Here is a 23,324-nt window from a genome sequence, read left to right as displayed (position 1 = left end):
CTATAGTAGCAGCCAAAGTAAAACCGCCAGTACGAATAACAAAGGTTTTATTGTTCTTTTAGTGAAATGCTAAGAAAGCTGTTGCATCAATACCAATTTTTGTATAATGAACTTTATCAAGATGGCGTAAGAATCTCTGGAAAATTAAAACATTTTTACACTTTGAGAGGTACAAAATTACAGCTAATGTTTTATTCAAGTATTCTCTGAATTTGGAACACCCCAACTTTTTATAATATACAGCTTGATAAACATAGGTTTGATTTGCTTTTTGGTTGCGTTATTTATACATTGTAACCCATATGGGCAAAACTGCGAGAAAGAGCTAATATTTTAGACTATAACAGGTATTTTGTAAAATGAATAAAACGATGAGGCTCTGATAACTTTCATGAAAAGTTCCTAAAAACTAAAAGAAAGGCTGGCTGATCTCTCTTGCTATGACAGAAACTTGTAGCCAAGAATATGTCACATGATGTAGGGATGATTCATCTCCGGGCCGTTCGTGAGGAAATTCAGTGGAAACATTCGCTGGCCTTTCATACGTCTGGAATTGGGGCACGTAGCGTATGAGTAGCTTCCGCTGCCATTTGGGAGGTCCGATTGTGAGTTTTTACCGTCGCCAATAAGTTGAAATTGATCGAACGGGCGAAGTGAAGATTGTTTTCTTTTGATCAGACGGATAAACAAAGGAAGCTATGGAATGTGTATTTCTCGAGCATTTCATACTTTTATTAAATTCAATTTGCGAAATGAACGACCTAACAAGAACAATTTATGTTTTGAAAGAAGTTAAAATGATAAGTAAACACGTTTCTTTATAGTTCAGTGCTAGAAAAAGGCCTACCCGCATCCAGGCACTTTCCGGGGTTCTTGCACTTCACCAGGTCGTCAGTCCACCGAACTTTATAGGATAGTTAATTTATGTCCTTAAAGTTCATAACCTCCTCTTCTTTCTAGAACTCCCGAGCACGAAGAGCAGCCCGGCCCAGAGTTTGTATCAGCCGGCGTGTCATTATTTGTCGGCGGCGGCGCGTGCGGTGGCGGCGTGCTTTACCGACAACGAACAGCGCCTGCGCCGCAAACTCCTGCGCATCTCGTACCGCCGGCGCTACACGACCGCCTGTGGATGTGGAAGTGCTTCAACTATACGTGAGTTCCTTACTTTGTACCTTCTCTAGATTACCGTAACCCGAACCAGAGTTTGAATCAGCCGGCGTGTCATTATTATAGTAGGTACCTCATTACAAATGCTTCAACTAACGTAAGTAACCCATCAGTACTCACGAGTATTTGAAGACTTTTGTGTGAAAGCACCCTTAAAAGCACAATTCCTTTTTAACACGTTGGACTCCACCGAGTCGCTTTTTACTTGCTGATACTGCTGGAAATTATTTAGGGTGTTCTCCTCACCCTAAATCAATTACTTAAAGACCACAAGCTGCCCATTCCTTAATCAGTGATAAGAACACAAAATATGTAAAATAATTAAGACGAAGCACAAACATCCATTATTCAGCTTGGGAAGTATTTATCTGTAATGTTATGAAAATAAAGTGTTTGCTGTTTTGGTATTAGGTACCCCGAAACAATATTCAGAAATTTGAACAGCACTTAATCAATCACTTACGTTACCCACATTATTTGTGCTTTAACGTTCAAAGGCAGCCAAACATCGGTTAAGCACTAAGTTACCTGAGCACCTACAGATTAACTACCTAAGTAGTCGAATAGGCAAAGTTTGTTCAAACTCTCGACCTAGTTTGGGGTATTATTTGTATGTATAATCAGTATTATGATGTTTTCAACAACAACGGGTTCAAATTTGAGGAATATTTTGTTAACTTATTTGTGTAACCTCTAAACGCCTCTCTTAGAACGGAACCTCGTCTGTTATCTTTGTAAAAGTTAAAAATTATATTAAAATTACTAATAAACTAAACTTTACTTACTTATGCAACTTCTTTGAAAATGTAGGACGCCCACATCAACTCGATGCACTGCAAAAATATTTCTGGCAGCAGCTAGATGAAAAAAAAGATATCGTTAGCTTTGGACTGAAATTAGCTGAAATGATAATATGAAAGTGAAGTAAGAAAGAAAGCCTTCACTATGAAACATAATCCTACCAACTATGGAATAACTTTGTGACGCGCCCCAGGACGCATCGACAGCCCTAGCACCGAGCGCGGAGATTTTGACAACCCTACGGCTGCGCGGCCGCACGCCGCACGGACCGAGCTAATATAAGAGACGGCGGCGACCGCGGGCGCCTAGCATTCGCTCGGGAGCCATTGTAACAGCCAGACGTTCGCGCGCGCGTCTATCATTCCCTCGGCTGCATTGCAAAAGAGTCCCTAGCGAATAGCTATCCACATTGTTCCCTACTAACCCTAACTGTTCGACTTTGGCTTGATCCGATACCTCGTCATTAATCCGCGGCTTGCCATACAGCGTCGTGTCGATTGCGTTCTATCGTTGATAGCCAACCGGTTCTCGTCCTTACCGAGTAGTGCATGAGATACTCATCCCGAACCTGCGGTAGCAATCCTGCTGCCACCCTTCCTGAATTTCACACCCCCTCACCTCGTAGGTCCAACGCCTTTCCCTAGTGGTCGTACTCACCATCGAGGCTTCGGTCTCTGGCTGGAGCTAACGAACCACATCCCACCCCCCTAGTTATAAGTATCCAGACTAACACTCGCTAAACCTCGCATAGGGCGCCGCCCCTCTCGCGGATACATAAACTAGTCTCGGGACGCGGCTCGGGCGCGTCGCTATCCTTTTCATTGCCAATAATTAGTAATTGTGATGTAACCCGTAAAGTAATCGCTCGTAATAATAATAAACTTAGAGTCAGTGAAGTTAGAATAAGGAAAATAATTGTGGAACCTGAATTATAAGTGCCATTGTGTTATTGATTGTGCGTTTCCTTGGTCGAATATCCCTGTAGGCATCCTGGATAGGTACACATCCCTCATCGCAGAAGGCGAACTGGGACTTAGTACTAAACAGCGGGGTGTCAGACTGAGCTAGCTTAGACGCCCCGTTGCAACTTGGCCAAAACGAACATGTTTTTTTTTATGCATAACTAGGCAGGTATTTGACCTCAATCGCACCTGATGTTAAGTGGGATACAGTCTAGGATGGTACATTTCTGCCCTGCAAGTGCCTATTCACTCTCGCCTTGAAAAGGCCCGCATTATAGTATTTTTCAAAAATCACTAGACCAGACCCATATTTGTTATCTCCCCAACAGTACATTTTATTGTAATCAGACACAATAGCTATCGTTGCAACATCGCAATAAACAAGTCACAAGTTGGCCCAATAAATCTAGGATACGCTGATTCATCCGTCACATTGTAAGTTATGTCGGGACATGACAAATCGTCCGGCCAGTCGAATCTTGTCTGTAGACGACGGTGCTATTACATTTATATCCTTCCACTCTATTTGGGCTTGCTAACTGGACATAAAGTAAATTGACGATCGAATGATTTTTTCTGTCGAACATGCAAAATTATTTAAAAAAAATATAGACATAAACATTTGGCCATGCAGCAGTCCGCCAATAAAAATACATACTTAATCATGATAAAAATCAGTTGTAGATTGCCTCAAATCTTCAAATCTACGGCTGAGTTGCACCACCTAACTTTGACCGTAACTATTACGATAACCGGCGTTTTTTGTATGGAATTTGACAGATTTTTGACGTTTGTCAAAGTTAAAGTAAGATGGTGCAACCCAGCCTAAGTAATTGATTCGCCACACTGCTATACAATTTAGAAAATTCAAGATTCTGAGCATTATGAATACCTACGTAACTATTCCATTTTCATTTGTAGTAATGACCTGTGCCTAGGATTATCTATTATTATCTATATCTTTTATCTATTATCTACAGTAAAATATTATTTGGCATAATTTTTTCGTAGTTGTAATTATGGAATGTGGTAGTGTAAAGCCGCACCTCATTATCATCATAGCAAATTATTTTAATTGTAATAGTTTTAACTCAGCATTTAACACGGTGTACTAAAAAAATTAGTAAACTTAATAAGTTCACGCATTCTTTGTGTTGAAGCCTTAAAAATGTTATAAGACTTTTTTGATCATAAAGCCCCTAAGACACAGCTAGCTTGACTGCAGCATAATTGACTGCGGTTTTTATCACTTCCGACTATGTGGCAGAGACGCGTATACAATTGATATCAAGCCATGAAGCCTACAATCATTTGATCATGACTAGTTATTAATTGTCAGACAGCAAATTGATAGATATACAATATTAATAACATGTATTAACCGTGCCAACTATCATGTCAATTACGCAGTCTCAAACTAGCAAGCTTGTATGTATTTCAGACAAGAGATTAACATACCTACATACATAATTAACATTATAAGCCTTAGTACACACAGAAACATTACCAACATCACAAACAAAAAAAGCTGCTTGCAATAGTATTAAAATTGAAATTTGTATTTCATAAATTATTAAAAATATTTATAGTAAACGAGATTACATAAAATATGCATAAATTACCGATTCATTTATATTACGGAACAATAAACCGGTGCCTCCGACCGGACGGCGTGATAAACAGCGTCCGAATAACGTCCGGTCCAGTAAAGGAAACTGTATTCAATATTTCAATATGATAATTTTATTTCCTACTTTATGATAATTAGTACGCTTTAATTTATTCATTATGTAAGCTAGGCACACTAATTAATTTATCTTATAGTTTTCCTGAAGCTTTTAGGTTTCCTCCTAAAAATATTATCTTAAACGTTATCTCGTTTTATGCAAAGACAAAGTTAGACAGAATAAAACGTTTAAGGTCATTCTAGGAAATAATTATTTTGCATGTCTATAGATAATATAGACAGAGAGATTGATCAATTAATTGGAAAGAATAGAAGAAAAATAGTGATAATGAATATAATCAGTCAAATTAAATTAAAATTACACACCACAAATCGTTGTTCCTTAATAAACTCTTGTTATTTATTATTTATTTATTTATTATTACATTATTTAGCCATTACATCTTTGATTTAAATAGTGTCTTAAATCCTCTTGAGGTTTGTCTAGACACTATTAAATTATATGTTGGTTTTTCCATTTAAAACATAAAACGTATGATTGTTTAGTCTACATTGTGCCATAAGTAAAACAATTAAATTACGTTTTTAAACGAGCTACGTTTCACGTCTAATACATTCGCATCATGGCCGTAACTCAAACCGGATGACATGATAAAGTAGATCCGCAGGGAGCGGCGTTAACACTGGCCGACGCAAATGCAATGCGTAATAACAAAGTTTGATAGAGCCTTTCAAAGCAGGCCTTATTTTTCTAAGTTTTATTATTATAAATCACGCTTTTCTGAGTAGAAGTCCTGATGAGATTTAGTTTTATCTTCTTTATGAATGATCTCAACTGAAAATCTGAACACGGAACATTAGAGTTATGCCAAAAACCAATGGCAAAGAGCTCAACCCAGTTTACGGAAAGTTTTTTTTCAAGGCGTTTTTCTGATGAACTTAAGTCGCACCATGTAAATCCCGTTTTCAGTGTCCGGTCGTGCGACAGAGACAAAGCGATGGCGCTCGTAATCTAACTTTGTGATACGAGCACCAGATTTATGGAATTGTAGTGCATAAAAACGTCTTTTATCACGTATAAAAGTTAAGCCTTTATGTGAGTCGCGTATCAAGCATATTTTTTACAGTTCACTCAAATCTACCACCTAAGACTTTCAGCTTTCTCAGCCTACTGCTAATTCTACTACAGTCATCTTAGCCCAGTTAATTAATGCTCAAAACATGGTATAAAGGGAAATGCTTGGAACTTCCAGGCATTTTTCTCTATAACATTTTATTGACTGGACTATCTCTCAAGGAGCTTGATCTCCAAAAGTAATTCAATAACTAATGAGAGATTCTAATTTGAATTTAATTTACCTACTTTCTTCAAGACAAAATAAAAAAATAAGGCAGACGTATGCCATAGCACACAGGAGAAATTAAAGCTTGCTTGCTATTATATTTTTTAACTAATTAATAAGTCTTGTATCCATACAAGACAGTATTATCAAGTTACTTTGCCCACGTTCTTTGTCAAATCTCGTTAGCAGCCACCGGGCACGTCATCGCTAAACTTTTGAAATCACATCAAACTCTACTCTCCCAAAACATCACATCAAAACCAAGTCAAAACTCGACTCGTGTTCAGAAGTAATTTAATTTTCGTGGAACTGGAAATTATTTGGACAAGGCATCCGGATCCAAGTCAAGGTTATTTCATTGAGATATCCCAGGAGTAACGGGACCATTTGAATTGAATTTTCTCCTGGACATTTCCTTTGCATGTCTATTTAGACGGAATTCTTGAAATCTCAGCTAAAGAAAGAACACTGATGCTGCTTTTGAATAAAGTAGTGTAGTTATTTACATAAATATTGAAAGATATGGATAGTATGGATACGTATTGCATGGATTAGTGAAAGCTGTGTTAAAGATTATAACATAACTTTATTAGGTACTTATAAAAGAGCTTCAGAAAACATTTAGTAAAAGATTATAACGTATTTTTCTTCATATTTATTTCATTTCGGATCCAAATTAAATTAGGGTCCAGAATCAGGTCTCCCCTGGAGACTACATCCATCTTGAAAGTTGAAGATCACAAGAGTTACAAGTAGTGCGTGCTTGAATGTTCTAATACTTAGGTACATAGTGAGTATTCGGGAATTTTGTGAAAAGAAAATAATGAATGATACAACGTCTGGAACAACTTCATGGATTAATCATCTTTTGTTTTAGATGGATTAACCTATTATTTACGAAACTTGTCGTGCGAATTGAAGCACGAAGATACCTTCCGTATTTAAAAAGATAAAACAAAATGACGATTGACATGATTTCGATTGAGAAGGCCACAACCACAATAGGTTGGTTCCTATAACCATAATTTCCTTATCTTCCCCAGGAGTCAGCTATCCACCGATGGTGTGACCATCACAGCACCCTCAGAAGCAGGGCGGTGGTCGCTCTGGGCGCTATCCCTGTCCAACCGAGGGCTGCGGTTCTCAGCACCCAGAACCATCAACGTCTTCCGGCCCATACAGCTGGACTTCGCACTACCCCCAGCTTTGAAGGTCGGGGAGACCGTTGAAGTGGACGTCAAGATCACGAACAACATCAACAATTGTATGGATGTGAGTATGTTTTGCAGATTTTGAAGATTTATTATACGTTAATGCCTAAGTAAGCCCCTTCAAGCGATAATACAATAGTAGAAAAAACAAGGGCAAAGAGCAAGCATGTGGGTATTCTTTGAAATTACAGAGATCATACTATGAACAGGATCAATATATTCTGCTATCATTAGTACCTAATAAAAAACAAGGGTAGGTACCTAAGTAATATTTTCTGTGAGCTAAAACGATGTTTTATGGAGGCTTTATTTTTTAAAAGATTATCTACCTACGCTCAGTTTTTAATTTCAATTTACGTCACACGTTGTGTTACAGAAATGTTTCAGCGAAAACATTATTTAGTTTCAGCCTAACAGGATTTTCACGGGCAAAGTTTGCTTTGGGTCACATTTCACGCATTTTTAAAGCCCTGTTTACTCTACAACATCAAACATACCCTACGGCAACGAAATAATGAGATAAAACAAACTTTGTAGATCTTTCGACCGACTCACGTGACCTCACACGCTAATTCACGCACCGTTAACATATGAAAATAATTGTATTTACTTAGGATTTCGAGTTAGTAAACATTTCACATGTATTTACTAGGTTTGCGATCCATGACGTTAAATTTGTATAACGCTATCTAGGTCAGGTTTGTGTTTTGAAAGCGGTTTCGTACATACAATGGCATTCTAGTAATACAAATATTTTCCCTGTACGAAGGGTCCAAATTATTTTTGTTATTTCAAGATCATAACATTTAAGTCACTTTGTTAAAGAGAAAATAAATTGAAAAAGTGATTTCAATTCACCCGTTAATTTCTGTTAACTCTATATTTTGTAATAGGTAAAAGAATAAAGCTTAATATTAAGTTGAATTTCCGTATTTGGATCCATCATAAAGTTAAAAGTAAATACTTACGAGTGCACTTGAGGCTCGTTTCATATAAACACCACTATTGTTGCTTATGATTGGAACACAGAATTCATATAAAAATAATAGTTTTTTAGTAGTTAATAAATTAAATCCAAGCAGAAGACATTTGTTTGAAATAAAGTAGGAGATAAGATATTTTTAAGGGAATTTCTTGTGCCACATCATTTAAATTCAAACTTTGTGCCATTGAAATTCGAAACCAGGGCTATAATTAATTCAAGTTAGCTTCATTACGAGCGATACATATTGTTCTCTGGGCTAACGAGTTCGCTAGCCAATTAAAACTTATTTACCCTTGTCTTTTGCACCTCATTCCATGTAGGTAACGTTTGCGTTAATTTTGAACTATACCTTTTGTAAGCAACTAACTTTGTATTTCGAAAGTAGGTCTCTTAAAATGAATATGGCTTTGGACTGAAATTTTCAGTATGCTAGCTTTTGGTGTAGGTAGTCATTATTTTATGATGACGTGGACTACCTACACTAAAAGGCAGACATTTTACAACTGCTTAAAACGCCATAATGTTTAACTTTACGTCCTTTTAAACAAAAATGTAGGTTCAATAGATAAAGATAATGTCCTTGTAGCAGGTATACCTAATCTCATCAAAAACAATACTTGTCAAAAAAACCAAGTCTCGCAACTCAGTTGTTCTACGGTAAAAAGTTGTGAGATCCATGTAATACCAAGTCCAGACCAGGAAATCTTTAACGTTTTACATAAATTATTGACTTGGCCATCGCACTAAATAATTTTATTTACACGTGTTTTCATGCGATGGCCAAGTCAATATATTTATGTAAAACGTTAAAGATTTCCTGTTTTTGATGGGATCTCATTTCTTTTTGTATTTTGTAGACAGCAGTTATGTATCTAGAAAACTGGACCGAAATTGAAAAAATTTACTCGACTTGGCGGTTGCACTACCGTGCCCCTAAATATTTTAGTTTTTCCTTGATTCATACACCAAACACTACTTATATTCCAAATTTGAAGCTTCTAGGTCTGCTAGAAGTGCCTTAGAATTTTGATGATCGGTGAGTCAGTCAGTCAGTCAGTGAGTGACAAAATTAAGTAACTTTGACCCGTTATAATTCTTAAACTACTGGTTCAAATTGAATGAAATTTTAAATATACCGTGTCTTTACGTTGTTCAAAGGCAGTAAAGGTAACTCTTTTCAGAGCCTACTGCACTAGTTTCTACACGTGCAGTCTGTGGGCTGATTGTTCGCGTGTGTCGTATGGCGCTCTGCGCGTCCAATACAACAACGCGTTCAGGGTGCTGATGGGGTTGCCCAGATACTGCAGCGCATCGGGCATGTTTGCAGAGGCGCGAGTAGATTGTTTTTACGCGACTATGCGGAAGAGGTGCGCCTCCCTGGTGCGCAGGGTTCGGGGCAGCCCCAACAGCATCCTGTCTATGATAGCGAGTAGACTGGACTGCCGTTATATTAATTATTACTGCTGCACTACATATCTGGGGGCACGGCAGTGCCCCCAGATATGTTGGGACCTATTCTTTCAAATTAAACTCTGATTTAGATCGTTTCATCCACGAAGACGCGCCCCACCAATGTGTGCGGGGAGTTTGACCTGAGCACTCCGAGCGTCATTATTGTAGTATTCGTGTGAACTCATGGATAATTTAGCGTGTACCGATAACACTCAAACATTAGCGGAAGAAAGGCGGGGTGCGTCTTCGTGGATGAAACGATCTATAGTTACATGTTTCCAATTTACAACTAAGTCAGCCATAACTTCTCTGAAGTTGATGTACAAACAATGGAATATTAAGCGTACACTTTAGCATCTTACATGTTGTAATAGGGTCGATATTATATGTTGTTGGCTGTACCAACACCGCAATGTGTGGAGAACGTGCATCGGTTGATGCGAGTTTGAACCGTTTAAGCCGGGATGTATGGCGTAATCGCCCCATTTCCCGGGATTCGCGCCGGAATCACCCCGGGATCCCTAATCGGGATTCGATGAGTGCCGATCACGAACACATCGATATCACACGTGTCACTCGGCTCTAGAACTCCGGATTGACTGGGATTTTACTAACCTCGCGCCATTTTTACTTTACGATTCGTGTGTAGGTACTAGACTAGAAAACGGAGCAGTCTATCTAGATAAAAAAAGGTATTAGGTCTTTTTTACCTACCTCTGAATGGTGCTAAATTACATTGATTTGTTAGGAAAGATGAGATTGCACGATAACAATCATTGTTTTTCGTATAATTTACATTGGCTAGTTCACGGTTTCTAAATTCTTAGTAGGTACCTGTTATTTATAACAAAATAATTTAATTTAAACAAGGGAAACATACAGTCCATAATTTATGCATTGCTAACAAAATCAGAAATATAATACAACAGGAAATTAAAACAAAACCCCTTGTTACGGTGAACCTTTTTACATTCGGATTTTACATGCAAACGTTTCAGGTTACGCAAAAAAGGTTTTTACGATTGGACAATCACACACATCAAATGGCCTTAAACAATCTGTTCAAAGTTGTATTTTATGCAAATAAGATTTTATGTAACACTCTTTCATGCCCCAACATAATAATGTAGGTAACCCTACCACAGTGTTCCGGCGGGAGTACGTTTTAGCTATAGCACACAGCTAATACTTCCTAACCAGTCTGGTCAGCATGGAGAGTGTGGGCCAAATCCTCCATTTACCTCCGGTAAATTATAGAAGGCCGTCTTCCTGCAGTGGAGGACTAAATAACATGATGATGATGATGATAATATCCTTTATACCATAACGTTGCTCGGTTGAGATCTCAAACTGTGCGTCACACTCTGTGTCTTCACCAGCGTAACATTACAGAATAGCCAACCAGCCTATTCCAAATTGAACTACATTTTTAGGTGACAGCACTGCTAGCGCTTAGCGCGGGCGCAGCTTTCGCGAGCACTGGCGCCCTTTACGTGACGGAGAGACTCAGACTTGGTCCTCGTGGAGGCACGCAGCTAGTCGTGCGAGTAGCAGTCAACACGCCTGGCAGGAAGAATATTACTGGTAAGATTATTCATATCTGATTAGTAAAAATACAAAAGCATTTTATGCAAATAGGCTTTTACTAAGCGCTTTTATATGTCCCAGTATAACTTTACCCCTACCAATATTTGGGACAATAAGTGGTGCAGTGATAAAAAGAAGCAATGCAAGAAACCCTATCACTTTTATCAGACTATTTTTCAACTGTGCAGTGTTCTTCATAATATATTATATCGCTATACTTGCCTTTTCACGTGAACACATATTTTACGCCACAGGCCACACAGAAATACTTAGAGGGGTATAAGATTACAGTCTGATTTCTACATATACATTGATTTTAAGTCCTTAAAATCTGTATGCTCTTGCCAGCTCTCTAAAAGAATCTTAAGTATGATTGAGAAGTTAAATAAAACAGCAGAATTCTAAACTTGCTTTATCAACGCTATTAATTAGCCACAAGAGACAAAAGAATGCGAAAAATGTTCCAAGTGTTCTCGAAGCTCCCGACAGTAGAAAAAGGAACAGTAAAACCCGTAACAAAGTATTCCTAGTTTCGATTCATAATCGCTATAGTCTTCGGAATATACCTACTTACACGATTAAGGATTATGACAAAATTAAAACAATATGGCTTCATTCAAAAGTTGGGTCCTATTGCCATTCAAAATCTAAGAGAAAATATTGGTGGCATATTAACTCTCAATGAGTATTTAAGAATTAGCGGTGACAATTACCAAATTCCCGAAACTATTCTTGTAGATACTTCGTGCTGTTAAACACATCTAATGCATTTCCTTGTTAGTGGGTTTAAACAATTACATTACCTGGAGTTTCACACACCATCTGTGGGAGTGTGGGCGGTGCAACGTGAATTTGCATGTGTATGGGTTCACGCTGTGTAGTTAGTAATAATTGTTGCGGGAATTTAACACAAACCAAAACCAGACAATCTTGCACATATCACAATTAAATTAGATGCCTGTATTTAGCTCTGTTGTGCTTTGTACCTCGATAGGTAGATGAATCTTTTGATAAACAAAGAGAGCTTACTTATTCTACCTTTATTGTGGAAAGTCTGTCGAGCAAAATATTTTAATGAACTTTTCAGCTAAATTCTCGAAACTGGTTCAGCAGATTCGTCCCGAGATGATTGTGAAGTTGAGGCATGCTGACTTCAACTGTTTACTAATTAGTTCAATTTAATAACGTAAAAATATTTTTCATCTTTCCTTATAATTATTAGCTCCACTTGTTGACCAATTTGACCCACTTCCCAAATTTCTAATGAGCTGATATCTTTTGCACATTTACCTATTTCATTCGAGTAAAATTATCGAGAATATGTACCTGGTAGATGGCTATTAAAATATTGTATAAAAAATATACATGCCGTGGTAGGCATTTATTTTGAAGTCCTAAAATAGGTGTCGCCGACGTATTAGACGACTAACTAAACACTGTATTATATTAATACGATATCAACATAATAATATAATTAATTTGCCTATTTCTTCAATACCCTTCAGCCATGACAATATGACAATTAATAGAAGCCATAGCCACAATACGGGTGTAAAGAATAACAAAAAGAGAAAAACAAGGAATCCAATCGCTACAATTTCTCAGAAACTATGGCCGTCTGCTGAAACCTCTGCAATACTGGTATCGATTGCAAATATTGAGTTCCCAGAATCGAACTAGGTAAACACTTCTTGTTTGACTTCACTAGAATAATTCGCCAAATACATTGTCTTCATCTAACAGAGAACTGTAATAAACCAATTTTATAAACAAGTTTGTTATACACACACACCATTAATATGCCCCTTTTAATTAAAGAAAGCTTAAAACTTGATACAAACTCCATTGTAGATCGTGTAAATACTTAGATTAAGATCTATTTACGGGTTTTTAACTCTAAAATTAAAAGTGAAATGTCGTCACAAAATAATCTCATTATCAAATTCTCAAAATAACGATTAAATTATATGCTACCATATCGATGCAATTTATATTTTGTCATCTTTAAGCAATCTTCATGCGTTGCCTAAAATCCTCGCATCATTAAAAGTAAACGATCTCTTGAGCTGTAATTTGAAAAATGCCAAACGAATAAAGGAAAAACCGACATGTTACCTACCCGTATTTTATATCAGTGAAACCATACAATGTTTGAAAGGATTGCAAACGCAATGCGATATACGAAAAATCATTTACATTCCTGAAAATTAATAATGTAGAGTGCTCCACGCATATTTTCTATAACACAACCCAACTATACAACACATATCTGACTCTTTATTAAATTACAAAGAATCATAGATTCGTAGAGCAATACCTATATTTATTGGAAAACTTCGCTAGTGGTGTACTGTGTTTCTGAATATCAATAGTAGGTACAAGCAACTTCCCACTGTAATATCGGCTCCTGAAATAAAGTTGCGGACTAATTTAGCTTGCAGTATTTTTGTTGGCAAATATCATACCACCCAAGTTTGCGGTGTAAACACACCAGCGTCAACTTGGCTAGCTTTCGACGCTCTCTTGAGAGCTTTAGAGATATTGAGCCGACAATTTGAAGCTCAGTTATTGTTCTCAAGTTACAGTTTCATATTAAGCCGTTAGGAGAAATTCGTGGAACTTTTCAATTCAAAAATAACGTTTTTGTTTTTACCCTAGAGATAATTAATAGCTTTATACCTGCGGCTTCATCCACGAATATTAAAATTAAATTAAGATTTGCAAAAAACTACAGAAAATATTGAAATCTAAAGGCAACATATCGCACACCTAGATCTAAACTGAGACAACTCAAAAATTGTCAATTTTGACTTATACTTGTATTCAAATACTCGGTTATCATACGCATCTTTCCAACATAACAGGTTTAATAAAGCCTTAATCCATTTGCCGCTAGATGGCGATAACTTACTTTTGTTGAATCAACGCTTGTCAACCCCTTCCACCTAAACAAGCGTTTTGTCAGTTGACCTTCGCTAGTATCAGAGAGTGCACGTATTAAAATAAACGAAAACGCGGATATTTAGATTTGTTACAGTTAATCAGAAAATATATAATGAGTTAATTTGAGTAGTAACAGTATTGATGAATTGTTCTGCAATAGTTAACCAAAACATTTTGACTTGTTCCAGTTTTGTTTGATAAAGCAACTTATATTTTGTTACTATTTTGAGTTGAGTTGGTTTTGATGAATCAACTTGTGAATTTCTAGTTGGCGTAGTTTTGTTGGAACAAATTTCATTTCAATGTTTTTCTATACACAACGTGTAGTTTTGAATATTTCTCCTAAAATCAGGTACAGTATGTTAATCCCTGTTTCTAAATAGTGTTAGTTTTATTCAAACTATCTCCTGTTTTGTTTGAGAAGAGTGTTTTGAGTTAACTTACTATTGTTGGATAAGCAAAACTTACAGTGGATATTATTTTTATTTTCCGAAAAAAATTATGCTGGGTCGTTTTCTTGTAAGTATTTTAAGAGAACAGTGTAAAGATAATTAAAAGGCAATGTACAGACGACGGCACTTCAAGTTAAACACTGTAGTAACTTATGTAGTTGTAATACAAGTGTATAGTCTGATATTCTGTTGTCTGCACAAGAGATAAAACCTTCTTTATAATGTAGAAATATAAAATAATGTAGAAAAAAGGTCTATAATAAGTAAATAAATTAATAAATAAACATATCGATCGGTTGATGCTAAGAAAAAGTAGCTGAAGAAACTCAAACACCTATCATGTTCACCATGTCATGAAATCTTCATTTTTATCTCTTATGCTGATCCAGATCGTGTTCAAAATGAACTGTTTTCTCAAACAATTCCTAAATTGATCATTTAGGATATCGAAACATTCAATGAAAACCACTTTAACAGTGCAGGAAGAGGACTCAGTCACATCTTGAAATTTTGAAATACAGAGGACCAAAGAACGTGTAGAGATGACATTTGAAAAGTTTTATGACACTAAAATCTTGCAAAAAATGTGGGCAACTAATTTGGTTTTAGACGAAAATCGGAATCAAGTTAAATGGCACGATATACAAATTATAAGAGTGGAAAAGGAGAACTCAAATCTCAAAATGTCCAAAAAAAACTGATTCAAGTCTAAATGTACTTTATTATTTATACAAAGTCATTCTCCTAAAATGTAACAACTAAAAAAACTGCGATTAAAGGTAAAAAGGATAGATTTTTTGACCCAGTTTATATACAGGATCCTTTCACAGCCTATCAATAATCCAAAATAAAACTGAGTTTCATAACTTCCCTAACAAAAAATGTAGTAATACGTTTTTTTCGCCTCCTGAAAAATGCCCTTTTTTGAGTTGTCTCAGTTTAGATCTAGGTGTGCGATATTAAGACAAAGATTATTCCTGAAACCAAGATAATATTAATATTAGACCTATAATCCAATATGGTTTCGATGAAGCTTCATTATCAATCTACTTTAATTAATTGATCATGATTAATTTCAAAAATCCTAAGCGAGTACACGAGTTTCAACTTGATACTAAATTGATCCTAATTGTATTTCACTCAATGCCACAATTCCCACGCAAAATCTTCAGAGAACGAAACTTAGCACTTGCAAACTTTGAGCTGCGAAACTATTAAAAATGAAACGATGACCTGAATTGAAATTCAGCTTCAAAAATTCATGTAAACCTGATGAGCGTTGCAAATTTAAATTTCCAATCTCTGAGCCCTTTCGGTGTTGATACTCAAATATTATTAGTTCGTCATTCTCGCTGGTTTCTATTACCATTTAGATTAAACTAAAATTGACGTGAAACTAGGGCCTTGTTTGGCTGCACTGTTGTACAGCATTGTGATTGTGTCGTTATCTCGTGGAGGGTTATTATCCCTACCTGTAAACGTGCGGTCCATTTTGCCTTTGATTAAATTCGTTGCGGGTTCCAAGGTAGTTTAGTTTCCATATCGCCTGGGGAACTGATGGGGTGACATCTGAGTTTGCGGCTCGTGATTGCTGGCGATAACGCTGGGGACTGACAATCACTTGTTTGTTAATGGAATATTATTAGTTTAATGTTATTTATTAGCATTACAATATACGTATAAGTTCAAAACCTTTTTTTCCTACTTTTGTGATATCTAAGTAAATATTTATTTCCTTTAGAAGCAGACTACGAACACTGCCGACTAGGAAATGGATCAAACGTAAATCACTTATTTATAACCTAAGTAATGTTCTATTTTATGAAAATGCTAAAGTCAAAGTGAGTATACAAGACTCATCACACTAACTTTTATAAATAACATCAGCAAGATTCGAATCTGCAACTGCATTGGCCATTGAAGTTCAGAACTCGAACCACCTAGCCACGAAGCATGCCCCGTTTGGGATACAAATTCTGGGAATTCCATTAATAGGGAATCCTATTATCACGGTACCAAGAAAGTGGCTTAAATCATGGCAATAGTTCCATTTCAGGAAAATACTGTCAACGTGATTAGTTTATTAATGAAACTTCGAAGTCGAAATAATACTCTTACAATCATTAAGCCAATCAAACCAATTAACGGTTTTCCTTGTTGGTAGTCAATTAAGCAAAGTCCGTTTCCAATCAAAATTTAATTGGCAAGTATGCTGAGCTTCGCGTCCACGACACCTACTCATGATTTTGTTGAATGATTCACTTCGGAGACAAAATAATAAGTTAGCAAAGGGCTTGCAAGTTAAGAAAGTGTTGAAACTTGTTTCTTTCTTAAAGTTTTTTTTAATTACACAGGTTTTATACCTTTACATAGGTTTATATCCCGTTTCATCAAATTTTCTAAGGCTGAGTTGCACTATTTTACTTTAACTTTGACAAACGTCAAAAATCTGTCAAACTCCATACAAAAAGCACCGGTAAATGTTAATGCTACGGTTAAATAAGGTGGTGCAACTCAGCCAAAGTATAAAAAAATAACTGCATTTCCTAAAAACTTTCATAGCATGTATTCATAAGGAAAATTCAGTGACTAAAAACAACAAGATTAATTATCCCCATTCCTCGCTTCACACTTACAGTAAAAATATTACATTCCCATTGCTTCCTGAGTGTTCCCCGCATCGGGGCTGTAGCGGTAGATTCTTCGCATGGCCACAGAATAAGTAATAGTACAGGTACAGAAGGATTACTCCGCAAGACGATTTAAATAAATGCGAGTCTTGCTACGACGCGATACAGTGGAATTCAGCTCGCACAGCACTACGTACCTACAATTTTATTCACCTACAAGTTTTGTCTCTTTCTATCGCGTGCCTCTGAACTCTTCTTACGCTGTTAGGGTTGCTGTCTAGTAGTGTCTAGTAAAAAAATAATTAATCTACTTATTTGTAATGAGGTACGTATGTAGGTAAGTACGCATTCATTATGGAAAACCTTGGGAGAGGCCTTTGTCCAGCAGTGGACGTCATTTTTGGCTAAAACGAACGAACGCATTCTGAGCAGTAGTCATGGTAGGTTAGGTTCCTATACTATCCTAAGAATTATTGATTACCTACATGGCCAACATACCTTTCAGCATCTTTGGGAAGCGAAAAAAAAGATAAATCAGGTAGATTTCTTTTCGAATTTAAGCACCCGAACGCCGCACAATAATATTTCTTTCTCTTTATGTCCATTTTTAAATAATACTTCGATCATAGAATTAGGTATTACAACGCACGCCAGCGTCCTGACGGGCGCGCGCGTGACACTCGACTGATATAATACCCGCCGGCGGGGCGCTTCGCTGTAGGTAATTATCGGATGTACCGCGCGGAGTGAGCCAGGCCTGGCATGGCATTTGTGATACCCACGCATTTGTGCAAGTGACGAGAATGTAGCGATTTGGTCCAAGTAATTTACTAATCCACAACGATGATACAGGGGGTCGAAAATGGCCTGATTTGCTTCGAGAAAAGGATGGTACGGCCGTGCCGCTTTTTTGCTCGACTTGGTGGGGGCACTACCGTGCCCCCAGATTATGCCACCACCGCTTCGGCTAAAAGTTAGGTCTGTTTCTCCAGTCTCCCCTCCATTTTATCTACCTAAACTACTTTAAAGATAACAGTTTTTAATTGATAAACATGCTCTACTTCTGGAGTAATGTAGAAGAAGTTGGTATTTTAGGTAAAAGTCATAATTTAAGGCATTTGGCAATATTGTTTAAGCATTGTATGCGTTTATCTATAACGAACTTAATTAAACTTTTTAATTCCACCCAAAAAATAGGGTAATTTTGACATAGACACCAAAAATAAACGTGCATCCATAAAAATATATTAAAACGTGTATTCCCGGAAAAAATATCCAAGTGGCATCGTTCATTTTGATGCAAAGAAGCAAACAAAAATGCAAATCGGCATTTTATCATCATTACGACCGTTACCGCTTATGAACTGGGGCGCGACGCCACTCGTACTGTCATAATCATAAAGAATAGAGATAAAAATGCTGCGTCAGGAATGAGTTGAAAGGAACACAGGGAGAATAAAGTAATTTTATGTTGCCCTGGATTACGAGACAATATACGTTTGAGGGCGGTATCACAGTGGAGATCAATACGCAGCAAAACAGTAGGTTTCGGCTGAATATGCAGTGTCAGCTGATTTTTTGGAAACCCACTTGGAGGAAGACGAAAAAATTGCGGCTTTCCGAATTTTGTAGTTCGTTTTTAGGGTCCCGTAAAAAAGAGCTGCGCGGAGCTGTAAAAAATTCAAGCTTCGAAGTTAACGGTACCCAAAAATACCTACATCCATTTTATGCCGCATAGAAAAGAATTTAGGAGGAGTTTATTTATGACCGTAATAGCACCTTTTTTGACGCCACGGGTGCTCTTACCTACATTAGGAACAAAATTTTACACCTACGATGCGATGCGGATAAAGTGACGACCGCAGTCAATCCATCAACATTCCCTGCTAAATGCCATCACCGTCTTCGATGGGACTTGACACTAGTTGCAAGCGCGACATATTCTGTCAGTATAACGTGGTGAGAATTTAACGTGGTGGAACCTTATAGTCATAAACCTTCTATACACTTTTGCTTTATGGCATATTGGAACCGTATTAAGAGCAGTCATCGTATGCTGAATGATTGAATTCGATAATGGAGTTACCTCGTAAAAGCATACTTTTATGGTTGAAGCCGATACATTGGGACTTTTAATTTATCCGTTATGGGAAAGACAATGGTAGATTTAATAGCTTTATGTGTGTATTTGAAACTTGAAAACTGTAGGGATGACCTAAATGGTTAGAGGTACGGTACTTAGGTACTATAGCTTGATTGAATAGCAAATACTGGAATTAAAATACTATGTATTGACCATGAATTCTTTCCTCACTAAGTAGATTGTATTATTAAGTTATTTTATTTCTCTTTTCAGTGGAAATAACCGGGTACAGCGCTGACAACTGCTCAGTGTCGTACACTTCGTTCAACAACGAGACGCTCGTGGGTTCAGTGATCCGGTCAGCCAGTGTCTTAGTGCTTCCCGAAGGATTGCACAGGAGCGACACACAGAGTGCCTACTTCTGTGCCAATGGTGAGACTATATTATTATCCCTAAATTATATTCCGTCAGTCAATTTTCTACCACTTATAACGTGGCAGACCAAATTTTTAAGCATTCAAATGAAATATTAGTTCATTACACAAATTGTTCAACGAATTCGTAATACGATTTGTGTGAATCAGAATTTTGATGGTCCAACACTACCTAGAGTACCTAGTTTGTGTTAGTTGTTTGGAAAGGTTTCTGCTCGCATGGTTTCGTGGTGCAGATAGCGTGTAGCGTTAGCACTTAAACGTGCTCAGTTCTAGTACTTATTATTATTCTGTGGTTCTACTTCAGATTTGTTATTCGTTCTTAAAGTACTATTATTAACTTACATCGCCTATTTCTTCAGAGCACCTAGCTGTCTCATCCCGAGGATCCTGGGAGTGGCAGTGGGTGGCAGCGCCAAGGAACAGAGCTGGTCTAGTGTTGGAACTCCGTTCGCAAGGCGCCGCCCATGTCGCGTTGTCGGCCATACGGGAGCCCTCCGATGACATGTACAGAGTCGTCTTCGAGAAGACCAGGGTGTGGATCGCTAAAGGAAAACATGGTGAGTGTATTTTGAATCCAATTCAAATTACAAAAAGACAAAAGGTTCAATTATACAAGTAAAGTTAAGTTTCATATAAAATCACTCAAGAGAAATTAACACTAACGCATGGTTGTCTTAAGATAAAATCTCACTTCATCGGTTGCCTCTCTAACTAACGTAACTGACATTTTGCAAAATTTTCAGGCGATTAGACAGATCGATTCGTCTTGCGAAATTGATTAAGATGGTGTAGATAACCGTTTCGAAAAAAATGACAGATACGTCAGTCAGGCAAGCGACGACTTATGATAAAATTTTTGAATATGGCTACACTCACGGACTCTAGGATGGCCGAACCAAAACGTGTAATTACACATTCCTAATGCGTGCAAAATATGTATATTAAAATATCAACAACTTCTACTTACTCATGAACCCATACCTTAACTTACAGGCTACGACGTCCACTTAGCCAGCGCAGAACAGACAGAAAGTGACGAAGAATGTTCCAATGCTGGTTCCTGGTGTGCCTGGTGGGTCTGGTGGGAGGGTGGCCGCCTCTCCGTAGGAAGAGGTGCAGCACCTTCCGAGAGAAGACTCCTGGTCTGGCCGCTCGCTCCTGACATGAGGATCAAATTCGTGGGCTTTAGTGCGCTGTGGGGAGATAAAGCGGATTTCAGGTGAGATAAATGGTAGATTTTTGTCGTTACTAGAGTGGACGAGGAATGTTCTGGAGCCGGGTCGTGATACGCCTGGTGGGAGGACGGCAAACTCTCCGTGGGGAGAGGGGCAGCACCTTCCGAGAGAAGACGCCTGGTCTGGCGACTTGCTCCTGGCATGGGGATCAAATACGTGGGCTTTAGCGCGCTGTGGGGAGATAAAGCGGATTTCAGGTGAGAAAAAATGGTAGATTGTGGTCGTTACTAGAGTGGATAAAAAATGTTCCAATGCTGGTTCCTGGTGCGCCTGGTGGGTGTGGTGGCAGGGCGGCTGACTCTCCGTAGGAAGAGGGGCAGCGCCTTCCGAGAGAAGACTCCTTGTCTGGCCACTTGCTCCTGATATGAGGATCAAATATTTGGGCTTTAGCGCGCTGTGGGGAGATAAAGCGGATTTCAGGTGAGAGACATGATAGATTATGGTTATTACTAGAGTGGACGCGGATAGTTCTGGAGCCGGGTCATGATACGCCTGGTGGGAGAGCGGCTGACTCTCTGTAGGCAGGAGGGCGGCACCTTCCGAGAGAAGACTCCTGGTCTGGCCACTTGCTCCTGACATGAGGATCAAATTCGTGGGCTTTAGCGCACTATGAGGGGATAAAGCGAACTTCAGGTGAGAAAAATTGTAGATTTAGTCGTTACTAGAGTAGACGAGGAATGCTCTGGAGCCGGGTCGTGATACGCCTGGTGGGAGGACGGCAGACTCTCCGTAGGGAGAGGTGCAGCACCTTCTGAGAAAAGACTCCTGGTCTGGCCGCTCACTCCAGACATGAGGATCAAATACGTGGGCTTTAGCGCGCTATGAGGAGATAAAGCGGATTTCAGGTAAGAAACTACTTAACTAGCTTTTGATCCTAAGGTTAAAGAGCAGTTCACCACCAGTGATGAAGTGATTCTTGAGAAAAAATGCTGATGTTTGATGATTTAGTACTCAACTATCATTAGTTCACGACCGTTACAACCAGGTCAAATTTTAATATATTTATTTAATCCTTACCGTGGTGGTACTTCACTCATGCATAGACCATAGATAACTAATGTTGCATAACATGTAATAACCTACTTATGCCAACAATAATTACATTTCCAGAATCTGGAACTTCAACGAAGAGGCAGGCTTCTCCCAAGTCCTGGAACTCGGTCTTCCCCGAGGCGTGGTCCCCGGGTCCGCAAGCGGGACTCTGCTAGTCTCTGGCGGTCTCCATCTCCCGCTCTACAGTCTTCAGATGGACTCGACCGACCAGTGGGCTGAGGTGTGGAGAGACTCGCAACTGTCGGCGGCTTCGGCTAGCTTAGCTCCGCTGCTGGCGTTGGAGCATATACCGCATTTGGTTGAAGATGCGGAAAGGGAGAGGATATTGAAGAAGTTGCCTGAGCAGGTTAGGTCATGAAATAAATTGTACAGCTAACATTAAAGTTCTTGAGTGGCAACCACGAGCCGGAAGACGTAGCGTGGGCAGGCCTCCCACTAGGTGGACCGACGATCTGGTGAAGGTCGCGGGAGGTGCCTGAATGCGAGCGGCGCAGGACCGGTCTTTGTGGAAATCCTTAGGGGAGGCCTTTGTCCAGCAGTGGACGTCTTTCGGCTGAAAGGAACGAAGACTGGTACAGTTGATCACATAAGTAAACTTTACTCATGTGATTTCTTTTCTTTGCACCGATGTTGAAGAAACAATAAAATTATAAGAAATTAATTTAGTATTTTTAACTTTTTGTAAAGACTACATCTTGACTGCCGAATCTACACAAAAATGTTTTACTTAGTATCAATTATCAAGAATTCAATTTCGAAGCAAAATAATGAAGAGCTGATCTGATCGTTTATTTCCAGGTGCAAGTCCTTCTATCTTTCCGCAAAAGCGACAACTCCTTCAGCGACCATCCAGCCATGAGCAGTCACTTGTCCACGATCAAGATCTTGGAGATCCTCACCAAAATCCAGTCCTACTACCCAGTGGACCCAGAACTGTTGCAGAACATCAAAAAGTGGATACAAACCAGACAGAACCATGATGGGTCCTTCACTCCACTACCAGCTGATAAAGAAGTAGACTACTATCCTGTGGAAATGAAGAAAACTAACTCCTCAGATAAGGAAGTCAATGTGAACGAGTATTACTATTATGATAAAGATGGGAATATGACTCAGGAGGAAATCGATTGGGAGAGGAAGGTCGAAGTCACGGCAGAAACATTGGTGGCGTTGCTTGAAGTTGGAATTGAGAACCAGGCAAGTATGAACATAATACCGACCAACTGAGAGTAGAGTTTTGACCCTTAAAAAACGAATTAAATTACTAAATATGCCGCAGAGTTTGGCTTAGTGTGA

General features: G+C 38.3%; 1 protein-coding gene across 1 annotated transcript; it reads left to right on the top strand.

Annotated features, from left to right (window-relative positions):
• Window positions 1-121: 121 nt before the first annotated feature.
• LOC135076655 (C3 and PZP-like alpha-2-macroglobulin domain-containing protein 8) lies at window positions 122-23,255 on the top strand. Its single transcript, XM_063971075.1, has 10 exons — window positions 122-126; window positions 961-1,152; window positions 7,004-7,232; window positions 11,042-11,192; window positions 19,577-19,735; window positions 20,100-20,297; window positions 20,734-20,959; window positions 21,065-21,172; window positions 22,086-22,374; window positions 22,827-23,255. The coding sequence occupies exons 1-10, from the start codon at window positions 122-124 to the stop codon at window positions 23,253-23,255; spliced, it is 1,986 nt and encodes a 661-aa protein (XP_063827145.1).
• Window positions 23,256-23,324: the final 69 nt, after the last annotated feature.

Source organism: Ostrinia nubilalis, chromosome 12 (genome assembly GCF_963855985.1).
Source record: "Ostrinia nubilalis chromosome 12, ilOstNubi1.1, whole genome shotgun sequence".
NCBI classification, from domain to species: domain Eukaryota; kingdom Metazoa; phylum Arthropoda; class Insecta; order Lepidoptera; family Crambidae; genus Ostrinia; species Ostrinia nubilalis.
Note: the sequence above shows the minus strand (reverse complement) of the source record. Positions and strands in the feature narration are given on the sequence as shown.